This window comes from Acanthaster planci, linkage group LG02 (assembly GCF_054643075.1).
Source record: "Acanthaster planci isolate LZ-2023a linkage group LG02, COTS_SCS, whole genome shotgun sequence".
NCBI lineage: Eukaryota > Metazoa > Echinodermata > Asteroidea > Valvatida > Acanthasteridae > Acanthaster > Acanthaster planci.
This window is the reverse complement of record NC_141778.1, coordinates 28287416-28299582: the sequence shown is the minus strand read 5'-3', so window position 1 is coordinate 28299582 and position 12167 is coordinate 28287416. Positions and strand designations below refer to the sequence as shown.

General features: G+C 37.9%; 2 protein-coding genes across 15 annotated transcripts in view; one reads left to right on the top strand and one right to left on the bottom strand.

Moving 5' to 3' along the window:
• micu3 (mitochondrial calcium uptake family member 3) overlaps nucleotides 1-12167 on the bottom strand; it is a 221587-nt gene that overhangs the window by 30600 nt on the left and 178820 nt on the right. For 12 of the 14 annotated variants that reach the window (XR_015424534.1, XM_087133647.1, XM_087133637.1 and 9 more), the window contains 3 exons: nucleotides 11885-11970; nucleotides 11211-11250; nucleotides 6678-6815 (listed from right to left, as the gene is read on the bottom strand). Coding sequence is in view for 13 of the 14 variants with exons in the window: in XM_087133647.1 (XP_086989773.1) it covers nucleotides 6678-6815; nucleotides 11211-11250; nucleotides 11885-11970 (264 nt within the window). In the remaining variant the exon portion in view is untranslated. The remainder of the gene's footprint in view (nucleotides 1-6677; nucleotides 6816-11210; nucleotides 11251-11884; nucleotides 11971-12167) is intronic. The other 2 variants (XM_087133643.1, XM_087133645.1) reach the window with 1 other exon arrangement.
• LOC110977168 (beta-4C adrenergic receptor-like) lies at nucleotides 3745-6169 on the top strand. The gene is made up of 2 exons (XM_087133652.1): nucleotides 3745-4048; nucleotides 4156-6169. Exon 2 carries the CDS (start codon nucleotides 4280-4282, stop codon nucleotides 5249-5251), a length of 972 nt encoding a protein of 323 aa, XP_086989778.1. The 5' UTR covers nucleotides 3745-4048; nucleotides 4156-4279; the 3' UTR covers nucleotides 5252-6169.

Here is a 12167-nt window from a genome sequence, read left to right as displayed (position 1 = left end):
TAAATAATCAGTGTTGTTGTAAATTTGCAAAGCCCACTGCCTCCCCTTCATGCCGCCAAAGCGAAGGTCCATGCGATTTTTTTATGTCCACCTTTGAGACCCAGTCTTGAAGCTTTTCTTGTTTGGTTGCCGAATTGCTCGGAGCCGGAAGGGGAATTTTCCTCCTGTTTCTCCTCATGCAGGCTGATTGAAAAAAGTCAGAGCACTATAAACAAGCCATTGAGGTTTTCAGGAGTTTTTCGCCCTTCCCTGGATGGGATCCTTGGCTTTTAATGGAGGAATTTCATTCTTATCACCGTCATGGGCCTTAGGATTATGAATCAATATAGCTATATAAAACCTATTCAATCAACGAATTCTTACATACATGGAATTATTAGGAAGTCTGTGTAATGTTTATGGTTCACTTTGCAGTTATAACCCAGATGGAATGGGTAGTCTACATTCGGGTACGTACGGGCGTGACGTGAATAATGTCTATTCTGCGGATTACGCTTCGACCGGGAATGATTATGCTAGTACTTACTGCTAAACCCGATGTTATGTTTCGACCGGACTTGCTTTAATAATCGATTTTACGTCTTGTGGCTTACACTTCGACCGGGGACTATTTGCTGCATTGATTTACAATCTATTCTGTTGTCTCGTGGCTTACGCTTCGACCGGAGACTGATCATGCTTAAGTGTCTTATACTGTTGCCCCGCGGATTACGCTTCGACCGGGGACTTGCCATGTTTAATTGTCTGATACTGTTGTCCCGCGGATTACGCTTCGACCGGGGACTTGCCATGCTTAATTGTCTTATACTGTTGTCTCGCGGCTCACACTTCGACGGGGGACTTGTCTCGCAGCTTACGCTTCGACCGGAGACCGGCTATGTTTAAATGTCTTATTCTGTTGTCTCGCGGCTTACGCTTCGACTGGGGACTTGATAAGTGCAGCCAGTTACTGTCCGCGGATTACGCTTTGACCGGGACTTGATAAGTGCAGCCAGTTACTGTCCGCGGATTACGCTTTGACCGGGACTTGATAAGTGCAGCCAGTTACCGTCCGCGGATTACGCTTCTACCGGGACTTGCTTAGTTTAGCTTATTTACAATGTTGTCTTGCGGTTTACGCTTCGACCGGGGATATGCTAAACTATCACTTACATAAAATGCTATTGGTTATCGATCTGGAATTAAAACTGCTCTGGCTGTACGATAACAACAGAATTAAACTTGCGCTGGTGTAAGATTTCATTCATTTTGTGTCTGACATATGCGGCAATAAATTTGGCAGGAAATTGTTTGAATCTGACAGGTTCTGCAAAATGCTCCCACCATGGCAAGAAAATGGTTATCAACTCAGAACTCAGTATTCTTTGCAGGCCAGTGTCAACACATTATTTCTTGTCAGACTGAATGTCACTGTGTATGTATTAAGGTAAGGCCACATTAAAAAAAGGTTAGCATCATTTTTTTTTTTTTTTTACTTTGGTATGTATGCTTATCTGGCCTGCTGCAACCATGGACTGAAAGCACCATGTTCACTTCAGACTCATGCACAGAAGTGCACAGGGCATTGTGTGTATGTACTCAGGTTGCATGTTGTGCATGCACAAGGTTGTGTGGGCATTGTAAAAACTACAGGGGCTGGCTAAGGACATTGGAAAAGACAACTTTTAAAGAAAAAAAAATGCGGCAAGAATTTTAGAGGCGGGCGCCAATGCTGAACTAATTATATTTTTTATGTGGCCTTATGGTTAATTAACTTATGCCTGTGACATCATGCTACTGTTTTGCTGCTTCTTATTTTGCACAAATGGAGCAAAAGATGCGATACTCCTCCATTCTTTTGGACAGGATTGCTTCTATCACTCTATTTATACTAAATCCTGGAGTGATAATGGGGAAAATACACACTAGTAATAATAAATGACAATGTTAAATTCCAATTTTAATACATTTGTTTAATCGAGTTTTATATGCACAGATATACAAAGGCTTTTACACAACTGCTTCACAAATAAACACCGCAATATTTCTAAAAGGAATGAAATACCTGCATTTTGTTGAGCTGTTAATGGTCTAAGCTAGTGGACACATTTGTTGCTCCTTGCTGGCAGTAATGCTGAAGATTAATATTGTACAGTCTATTAATGCCGCATGGGTCTCCATGTTGCAGTAACAATGCAGATACCTCAGCGCAGCCTGTTCACACATTCTTTGATTAGGGAACTCCTCAGCATTTTGGAATTAATTTACTGGCCATGGGGGTAATTTCCAAAACAAGTCCAAAAAACAAAGTTATGGAATGTACCTCCTAGAAACTTGCTGTAGTTTTCAAGTTCCTCTCAATTTCATAAGCAAATCTTTGAGTAGTTTAGGTCATCCTTCTTAAAATGTTCAATAACATTCAATGACAAAACAGTCCAACCTTTATTTTTTATTGTTATTCACAGTTCTGTGTTTGGAATGTAAAAAAAATTTGAAACCTTAATTTTTAGGGTTACTCATAAACTTTGAAATTGACAAGCGTGTATAAAAGGCTCAGTCCAGATCTGATGTATTACAAGTACAGTGATGATTAGACAAAGCTTTCACTCAGAGCCATTTTGTGCAGATAAAAGAAAAGCTTCAAGTAGGCTACATCGGAAGAAGAAATAATGAAGTTCATATGCCACTTGATATATTAAGTGGCATATGATGTTTAAACATGTGTTGCGTGACCATGCTTAGGCCCCCATGAGCTCACATTGAGTGTTATTATGTGAATAGGCAGGGATGACTTTTATGCAAACATAATTGTAATTGTTGTATCATTTTGACGTCAATGTTTCAACGTGAAGTAAAAAGTGCAATCTTCACAGGCCAATATAAAATCTACAAAGCCAAGGATCACGCAATACAACACTGACTGTCACTTTGTGGAATACTGAACTTGATGTACAGTGCAACAGGCATAAACAGCTCTAGTTGTATTCTGTAATGTGTGTTATAATTGTTTTTGCACCATTTTTTGTAAAGTTTTGTACTCTGATGATCTCCATTCTGGCTGTTGGACAGGTTGAAGTAACCTCAAACACCTGTTTCTGTTTTTTACCACCAAAAAGGGAGGGGATGATTAACCGGGTAACTCTTCCCCCCTTCCAAGTACAAAAAGCGGAGGTAATGGGATGGATATCACAACCTTGAATTCTAGCATGTGTCATTTCCCCTTAGTTTACTCAGACATGTAAGCATGCCAGCATACACTAAGACTGTTTAAGAATGGACGAAGCCAAGTCCAATGTTATTCCAAATATGGTGCGTCATTACTTATTGAGATTCTGTTACACGTTTTTGGCCTTCAAGAAGCCACAATGACCAGATGTCACTTGTGGGGTTGTTGTGTCACTCGTCAATCTTTACTCATACAGAGCACATTGCATGCATTATGCTTGACATGTAATGTAAAGAGAAGTAAACCCATCATGGTGGTTGGTCTTCATGGACGATACATGACAAAGTTCATAGTCAATGCTTATGTAAATTAGATCTATACACATTACACTGTATTAGTTTTGTATATTTTACATATGCTTCCTCGAATTGTTTTTTTTGTTTCTGTGACTATTGACCTTCTGTCATAACTACTTGGGACAATGTCCTTTTGAAATATTTGGTGATTTCCTACCAGCTCTTTATATCACTAACACTTTCAATGCCACACTTGTACACAATGGATTGCACTTCCTCATGCTCATAGTGAAATAGCCCACTCCCAACTTCCTGGATTTTTAACCACATGCAAGGACAAGTAATTAGACGGTGACTCTGGCGTGTGGCCTACTGTGCGTAGTCTATTCTTTATCATCATTTAACTGCTGATGACACAGGCCAATTCTGTGAACTGTTTTTTTTTCGGTCAATATGACTGGTAATTCACAGTGTTAGTGAAATAGGCAGTTTATTATCAACTGCTAACTGGATTGTATCTTGCTCCTGAATGCAATTGAAACACACTGTATTCAGTCAGCTTATGGTGGAGTGACTACACAGGACATCAGTGACTTGTTGATGGCAGGCAAGTACATGTACATTTAGATAAGTGACGCACTGAATACTGCAGGACCATCGTTTATCTAACTATGATCTAACCTCTGTGATCAATCATGCTTTTCATTCTGGCAGGTGTCACAGTAATGAATGTATCACCAAAGAAAAGACACTGGCACCTCCTCCATGCAACTAAAAAGAATACAAATGACAGAGATGTGAAAGATGTTTGTATGTAATAGCCACCCAAGCTATCAATATGTGCATCTCAGGCCCTAACACCACCAATTTCACTGTAGAGGCATCAGACGATATCTTCATGGACATCCTTAGTGTATGTATTTGGACATTAACCACATTACTCATCCTGTTTCTCAACTCCATGTGCCTTATCCTGCTCCACAAAGTGAAGGGTTTCAGTGAGGCAACCATTGTTTTCTTAAAGTCCATGACCATAGGTGATCTGATCCTGGGCTTGTGTTTCTACTTGCCAACAGTTGGAGTTTTCCTCAATGATAGGAGGTGGCCATATGGCAATATCTGCTGTTATATCCAGGCATGGGTGATAAGAACAGTATTACCGTTGAGTGGTGCATCTGTGCTGCTTGTCACTATTGATCGATACATTGCCATTGTGTATCCAATGCAATATGAGACATGGTTATCACTAAGGAGGGCACGAATCATCACATGCAGTGTCTGGACAATAGCAAACTTCTATGGTCTTCTTACATCAATTTTAGCAAACTGGATGCAGTGCTTCAGTCAACACTATCTTATCTGCACTATTGGAGAGTTCAACCACAGCAAAGCCGTGATAACACTGATTGTGATAGGAGTGGGGACTTTCCTTGTAATAACAGTCATGTATATCAGGATTCTACTGATTGCACAGAAACATGCCTCCCAAATTGCTAAGCATCGTCCCAGTGTCACCAGCATGGCCAGTGCCACTGATGTGCCCTCTCCTTCTCCCAACAGAAAATCTTTCACAACTGTCTTTATTATAACGATGACTCTACTCATTGGTTGGTTACCGTCAGTCATCTTGGGACTGATCAATGTTGAAACACCATCAATACCACTTGTTATTGCCACTCAGATACCACTAGCATCAGTAAGCTGGTTAAATGTGATTGTGTATTACACACGCAATCAAGCCTTCCAGGAAGCTGCCCAAGAACTTCATTTACAATTAATACAATACTGTAAAGGATGCTGCAAACAGTAATTGTCTCATTGAAGGCACATAAGCCTTGTGTAGTTAGATGACCACATAATCCCAGCAATCATGATTCCTCTACCTGGCAGATCTGCTTAAGTAGTTAGTTAGTTTGCCACCAAGTCAATGAGTCACACCTAGTGTTATAAAATTGGCATGGGTAATTCCCAACAAGTTACATTTAGTTTTTGTACAGGCATCAGTGACTTGAAAATTAACACTATTGTAGTGGGATTCTCAGATGACATTCAAGTTCTAGTAATAAATCATTTGAATGCTAACCTAGATATCCCATCCATCAACTGTTTGTATCAAATGACCTTTTGAATTCACTGTCACTGCAAATGTAATTACCTGAAACATCATACCAGACCTTTATCAAGTAGCCTTGGCCCTAGTTATGCAATTGGTAGAGATAGTATGATAAGAAGCTCATATGTATGTTGACAAAGTTCATTTGTAAATTTGCATTTAAGTTCAATCTTAAAAGATTACTATTGACAAAGTAGTTATCTGATTCTGAGGAATCTGAGATCTGCAAATACCTGCTCTTTACGCAGTATAAAGTGGGCATGTGTACATGTACATGTTGATTTGAAGAAACTGTAGACAATATGGTATTGAAGTTTGGCAAGGTGTACGCCTTACAACACATTTGAACACAAGCTTGACTGTACACAGCAACATGGCAGTAGGCTCAGAAATTATGCAAGGTATAAAATGGCTATTCAACATGTATCCCTCATCAGCAATTCGGAACTAAAACTAAGTTACTCTTATCCAAACCAAATATCCTACAAGCCTCTATACAAACCTCTTCAAAATATCAACATTTACTATGTTGTGCTGTGTTTGTGAGTTTCAAGTATACCGTTCTTCAGGCTAAGGTAACCCAAATATTTCTAAATTAAATTTTTTAAATCAATTCTGCCAATGACCAATTGTAACAAATAAATAAAAGGTTCTTGGGAAAAAAACAGTCACTTTTTTTGAATTTGATTTACATTTACAACCCTGAAATTAATTCAGAGAAAACAGTTTTCACAGATAACAGATTATCTCCATTTTATATTTAACACTACTTGAAAATACCATAGAATCAATTTTCCCTGGAATAGGGAAGTGTTGAGTGGTGCTTACAACACACTGAAGAAACTACATTCAACAACCACAGCAAGTTGATTCTGCCAAAAAGTGGAGTCACAATTCCGAATACTGAATTATTCTCATTATCATTTTTGGTCATGTGATCAGAACCCAAAACATTTTTGTTTGGCGGTTTATTCATCAGCAAGTTTGAACAAGCTTCATCAAGAGACTTTTGAAATGACAACACACATACTATAACCTGACACCACTGATCAGCATTAGTGACTGGCTTCCAGGTAATTCAAATTAATGAACAGAGAAGGAAGAATGTACATGTATGTTTTACCTTTTCCTCAGGCATCCTCTCCCGCACAGTCTGTATGAATTCTTTCATCTTGTCTTCATCCATATTGGTGTACCTCAGCAAAACATGGGCAAACTCAGCCTCAGATATGGTAGGCATTCCCTTAGAAAACTCATAGAAGTAACCAGCAAGTCAAGGGAAATTTACTTCATATGCACATTCTAACAAACTAAATTGAGATGTTCTACAACTAGATTATTACAAAAAGCTACCAAAATTATGTCTCAAGGTTGTTTTGGTTGTAAACATTCAGGGTCCTTTCCGGAAAAGTGTATTCTAGGCAAATTTGGATTTGGGTTTAAATGGAATATTAAAACCCCAGTAAATTAGAAATTCATTACAAAGAAATATACTTTCAAAATAAAACTGTAGAGACTGATTACTGTATAAGGGCACCCTTTTTAAATTCTAGGGTGGTCATTTAAAACTGACCCTGTTCTTGGCTCCTGACCTCACAAAGAGTTTTTTTTTTCGTTCCGACCTTGCTAAGAGGACTGTCTATACAAAACAGTAGGGAGTGATGACCTGTACAAATACAGTACTGAAAATGTACATGTGCAATATATTACCTAGACATCAATGCCATGACAGTCAAAATCCATGGAACAGCATCAATACCAGAGAGCGATACTGTATTGCACCCAATGCACACATACAAGCATGTATATCGGGTGTCACAGGAAAAACAAAAACATCCATGCATACGCTTTACACACACGAACACCATATGGTGTCCTGACACTAACTCCAACGAGGTATTGTGTTGTGTACCAATAAAAATATTTCTCTGTTCTCAGCTAGAAACAAAGACACTCAAGGTACTCATTATAAAATCAAGTGACAGGTATACATAGCACACTTTGCCTGGTTTAGTCAGTCATCTATATGGCAGCAGCATGGATTTTTTTTTTTTTTGACTGACCAACCCTCCCTCAATTGAAATAAAGATATGACAACCATAGATTATAAAAGGGTGCCCTAATGAACATACTTGTGGTTGTCAGATCCTACTCAGTAAATGCACATTGTCAAGGGCTCAACCTTTTGGGGGAGAGCAGAGTCATGCAGCTGCTTGTTGTTCAAAAGATAACAATAACCAAAACAATATCCATACATTAAATGGCTTTCAAACATTTCTGCAAGCTGCCAGAAAACCTTCTTTTTCAAGATTTTTCTTTTTGCATTTTCTTTTTTTTTTAACTTTCATTTTTCTCCCTAGTCGCATAGGTATTGTACATGTCTTTTTCCAAACAGCACTTTGTCCCCTTGTAAATCTCTAATCTTTAAACTTCAACCAAATTAAGATGTCACACTGACGATATGCACAGCATACTGATCACAAGTCAAAATTAAATGTTTTTAAACACTGATTTCTTGACGACCAACATCTCTGAAAGTACTTGTCTGATTAAGTTGAAAGTTTGTATGTATGTTAAGTGTGACGTGTTGTAGGTGAAAATTGAGATGATGCGATGATGTTGCCATCACTTTGTTTTTAATGAATATTGTTTTATTTAGTTTGTTTTGTAAACAAGGTATGCTTAAAATTCTCTTTGTAAGACCTTTGTGAGGCAAAGCAGATGTGCGCCCTTTTCAGAAAATTTGTGAAATGATGTTGACATTATCAAATAAACGAATTGTGTTTCTGCGTATACAAGAAACCTAATCATCTTGAAACTTGGTGGAAAGATATGTCTTCTACATTGGAACATCATGATTTTTTATGATTTTTTGATATTCATGTTTCCTAATACTTTCTTCGTGTAATACCTTTTGGGCATAATTACAAGTCAGATTAATTTGACACTTAACAAATATATTCCTTAAAGTTTCAAAGTATCAATTACAATTCATTCGATGATGACGTTATCAGTAATTTTATACAGATTTTTACATTTTTAACCGACCTCCATTGATTTAATACCTGTTTTTCCTTACGGTGAATCCTCTCAATATGAAGTTCAATCATCATCAAATTTTTTTAGAGTAAAAAGTTATTAATAAATTCAGCATGTCAAGTGATGTTGCAATTATTGTGTACTTTTTTTGGCCAGTTATCAAATTTCTTCGATCTGTCATAGAATACATGCAGGCATTTCTCTAACTTGCCATGCCAACCAAGTAGGCAGGCTTTCCTTGTGCTTTTTTTTGTGTTAGTACTGTGTATGCTAGATGACAGACACATGCAAATATACTCACTGTAATTGTCATTATCACTGCTAAACTTGATTTTTGCAATAGCCTGCTCACCGGTCTTCCGCACGGTACAATTCATCGTTTGCAACTTGTAGAGAACGCTGCCGCACGTCTTCTAACGAGCACCAAAAGAACAGCTCACATAACTCCCATTCTCAACAAACTACATTGGTTACCCATCAAATACAGAATTCAGTTCAAGATCCTCCTTTTCACACTCAAGACACTCCACGGCTCTAGTCCCCTTTATCTTGCAAACATGCTGCAACTCCGCTCTGTCAGGCCGGGTCTGAGGTCAACAAGTAATACCCTAGTTGTTCCCCGGACTCGGCTGGCCAGTGCCGGAGACAGGGCTTTTTCTACAATTGCACCACGCTTATGGAACTCACTCCCGGTTCATCTAAGACAAGAACATGACATCAAGCAATTTCAGCATCATCTCAAAACATTCTTCTTCTCACAAGCTTTTTCACTATGAATGCACAATTGAGTTTTTCATTTTTCCACTAAGACCGGCGCCTCTAAATGCTTTGCAGATATAGTGCGCCTTATAAATGCTTTATTATTATTATTATGGAGACGATTTTTCCTTGGGGTCGGCATGCTTCAGTAAAGCCACCATTCATTTTGGGTACTGCTTTCTTTTGGCCTTCTTAAATAAATGGATAATGTTTTTCCCCCAAAGAACCCTACTCTAATGCATTTTGGCCACTTTGAACATGTATGTACATCTCTTACTACAAGTCCCTGTGCAAGGGCAGAGCTGGAGGGGGGAGAGAACAAACAGGGACTAGCCCACCCCCCACGATGAGGATTTGTTTTCAAAATGAAGATATTAAATGTCTGATCATGCAGGTTATTTTGAAATTCTTTCTGAGCAGCTGCTTAATTGTGAGTTAATGCAAAAATGCACTGGGGGTACTGCTTTACTTATTCCCCCCCAAAAGAAGGAAATTTGATCTGAATCCAGCTGGTCCCTGTGTGGCTTGGACAAATTTTAGATGTCATCTGATGTAATGAAATCACAATCAATACATCAAACACACTAAAGTTTTGATTTTTGAAGGCTTATAGGTCTGTTACTTCCAGACAATGAAAAAACTTTGTACTTATACACTGTCATGACATCATATAATTCTTTATTAAACTGTGTCATTTTCAATGTTTTATTCTTTTTGTAGACTTATCTCCCAAATCAAAAAGTGTTCTCAAGAACCTTTTGAAGACCTTTTTGAAGCAAAGTAGACATGCATACTATATAGAAAGTTGTGTGATGTCAAGATCACATCACTGAAATAGCAAAGTTTTGTTTTGCATATTGGGGAACATGTGACCATTTTGAGACTCTGTAGGAAGATCTTGCATGTATTGTTTGTGTGTAAATAAAAAAAAATGTCATGACCATACCACCACTTGATTTTTAAGCAACTTTTTAATATTGATTTGTTCTATGATAATGATCCATCAAAAGCCCCAAAAGGAATAAAAAGAGAGTCTGAATGCGTGCTGCATTGGTGAGGGCATGCCATGCGCTCTGTTCAGTGAAGGTGAAGAAATGTAATCATTACAATTTTGTCTGTGCACAGCATAGATAATTAACACACATTTTATGCACAATTAGCTCAGTATTCCTTATACTTCAGCTTGCTGCCACTGTTAGTTTACAAAGTTGAGATCTAGAGTCCTTAAATTCTGCTATCCCATTGACAATATCTACGATATAAAGTTAGGAAGTCCTCCTCTGAACACATAGTAGGTACATATAAACTCAATAATCCCGGACACCATTGTTGGGACACACGGCAACTCCCCCAGTCCATATTATCATTTCGAGCTGGAGTGCAGATTGTGCAGTGAGACCCAACATTGAGAGCGGGCCCAAAACGAGATTTGGCCACAACTGTGGTGTCATTATCGGAAAATTGTATGCAATGTAATTGTTATTGTGGTTACTGTAACTGAATATTCAAATAAAAGTGCAAGTTAGGTGCTGATAAGAAGAGAGAGCTTTTTATTTGAGCCTTCTGTTTGTAAACATCAATGCATGGATTTTGATCTGCTTGTTGAAATTAGGCATGTATGATAAAAACGGACTTATGGACAGGTGTTCACTGCACTGGAAATAGCATGGTACTGATTGTTCCTGGGAACATTTTGAGTCCTTGGGCACATTTACTTCTTGAAAACAAATTATTGCAGCATTTTGCTTTCTGCTGAAGTAGGAACATTTAAATTACTATAAACAAACGGACAGATGAAATTCACTAAAAAAGTACACGTATATAGAATACAAACTGAACTTCAACATTCAAAGGATATCTCTAGTTCGAGCACCTCTGCCTGTAAGTTGTCCATAAACCTGTTGACATCAATTAAAACAGAAAAATGCACTTTAAAATGCTCAACCTCAAGTCCTGTAAAGTCCATCACAATTTATTTAGTCTCAAGTCACAAGTCATTCAAACAAGTACTGATTGTTACTATTCTATTAATCCTGTATATCTTGCAACTGGCTGGAGATCTGACTTACATGTATAACCAACCTAAATGTATTTCTGCTGATGCACTGCCAGACTTATGGCCTCAAATAAAGGTGGTATAAACCCTTTGTGTTTGCTATAATTTGTCAAAATTGGTCTATTTGGCGGTTTATTTACTGTTTTTTACTATTCCATGGACTTGTGTCATTTTTTGTGTTCACTGCTTTGAGAACAAGCCAAGAAAAATGCTATTCATTTTCACACTCAAAGCACAGCTCATATAATTTATCTTGCAAAATAATCTATGGGCCACAGGATGTTTTCGAGTGCCTGAATAATGCAACAGTACATACTTTTCCTCAGTCAGGACACTACCTGAACTAAAATCTGAATCTAGTTACAACCATCCTCTATGTAACTAAGGCTTGTCTTTTTCCATCTGTTACAATGATGGAAAAATGTAACTACTCTCCTAATTTGTCCTAATTTTAGCTGCTTTGATGGAGTACTTACATGCAGAATGTTGCATAATCCAGTGTGTCAGTGCCCTTTGCACCAAAGAAATACCGCAGCAAGGTTGTTTCCTGAACCTGCATGTCCTAGTAATTGTGGTTTTACAATTGAAAAGCATGTTAATAAACAAAATAACACTTTCTGTTGCTAACACAAATTTTAGTGTTATTCATAATAAGTAAATACATGACTATGGGGATCATGCTTTGACCAAACAAACATTCATTTAAGAATAAAATTTCACTGTGAAGACGACCCCTAAAATCCTAACAAATAGACAGGA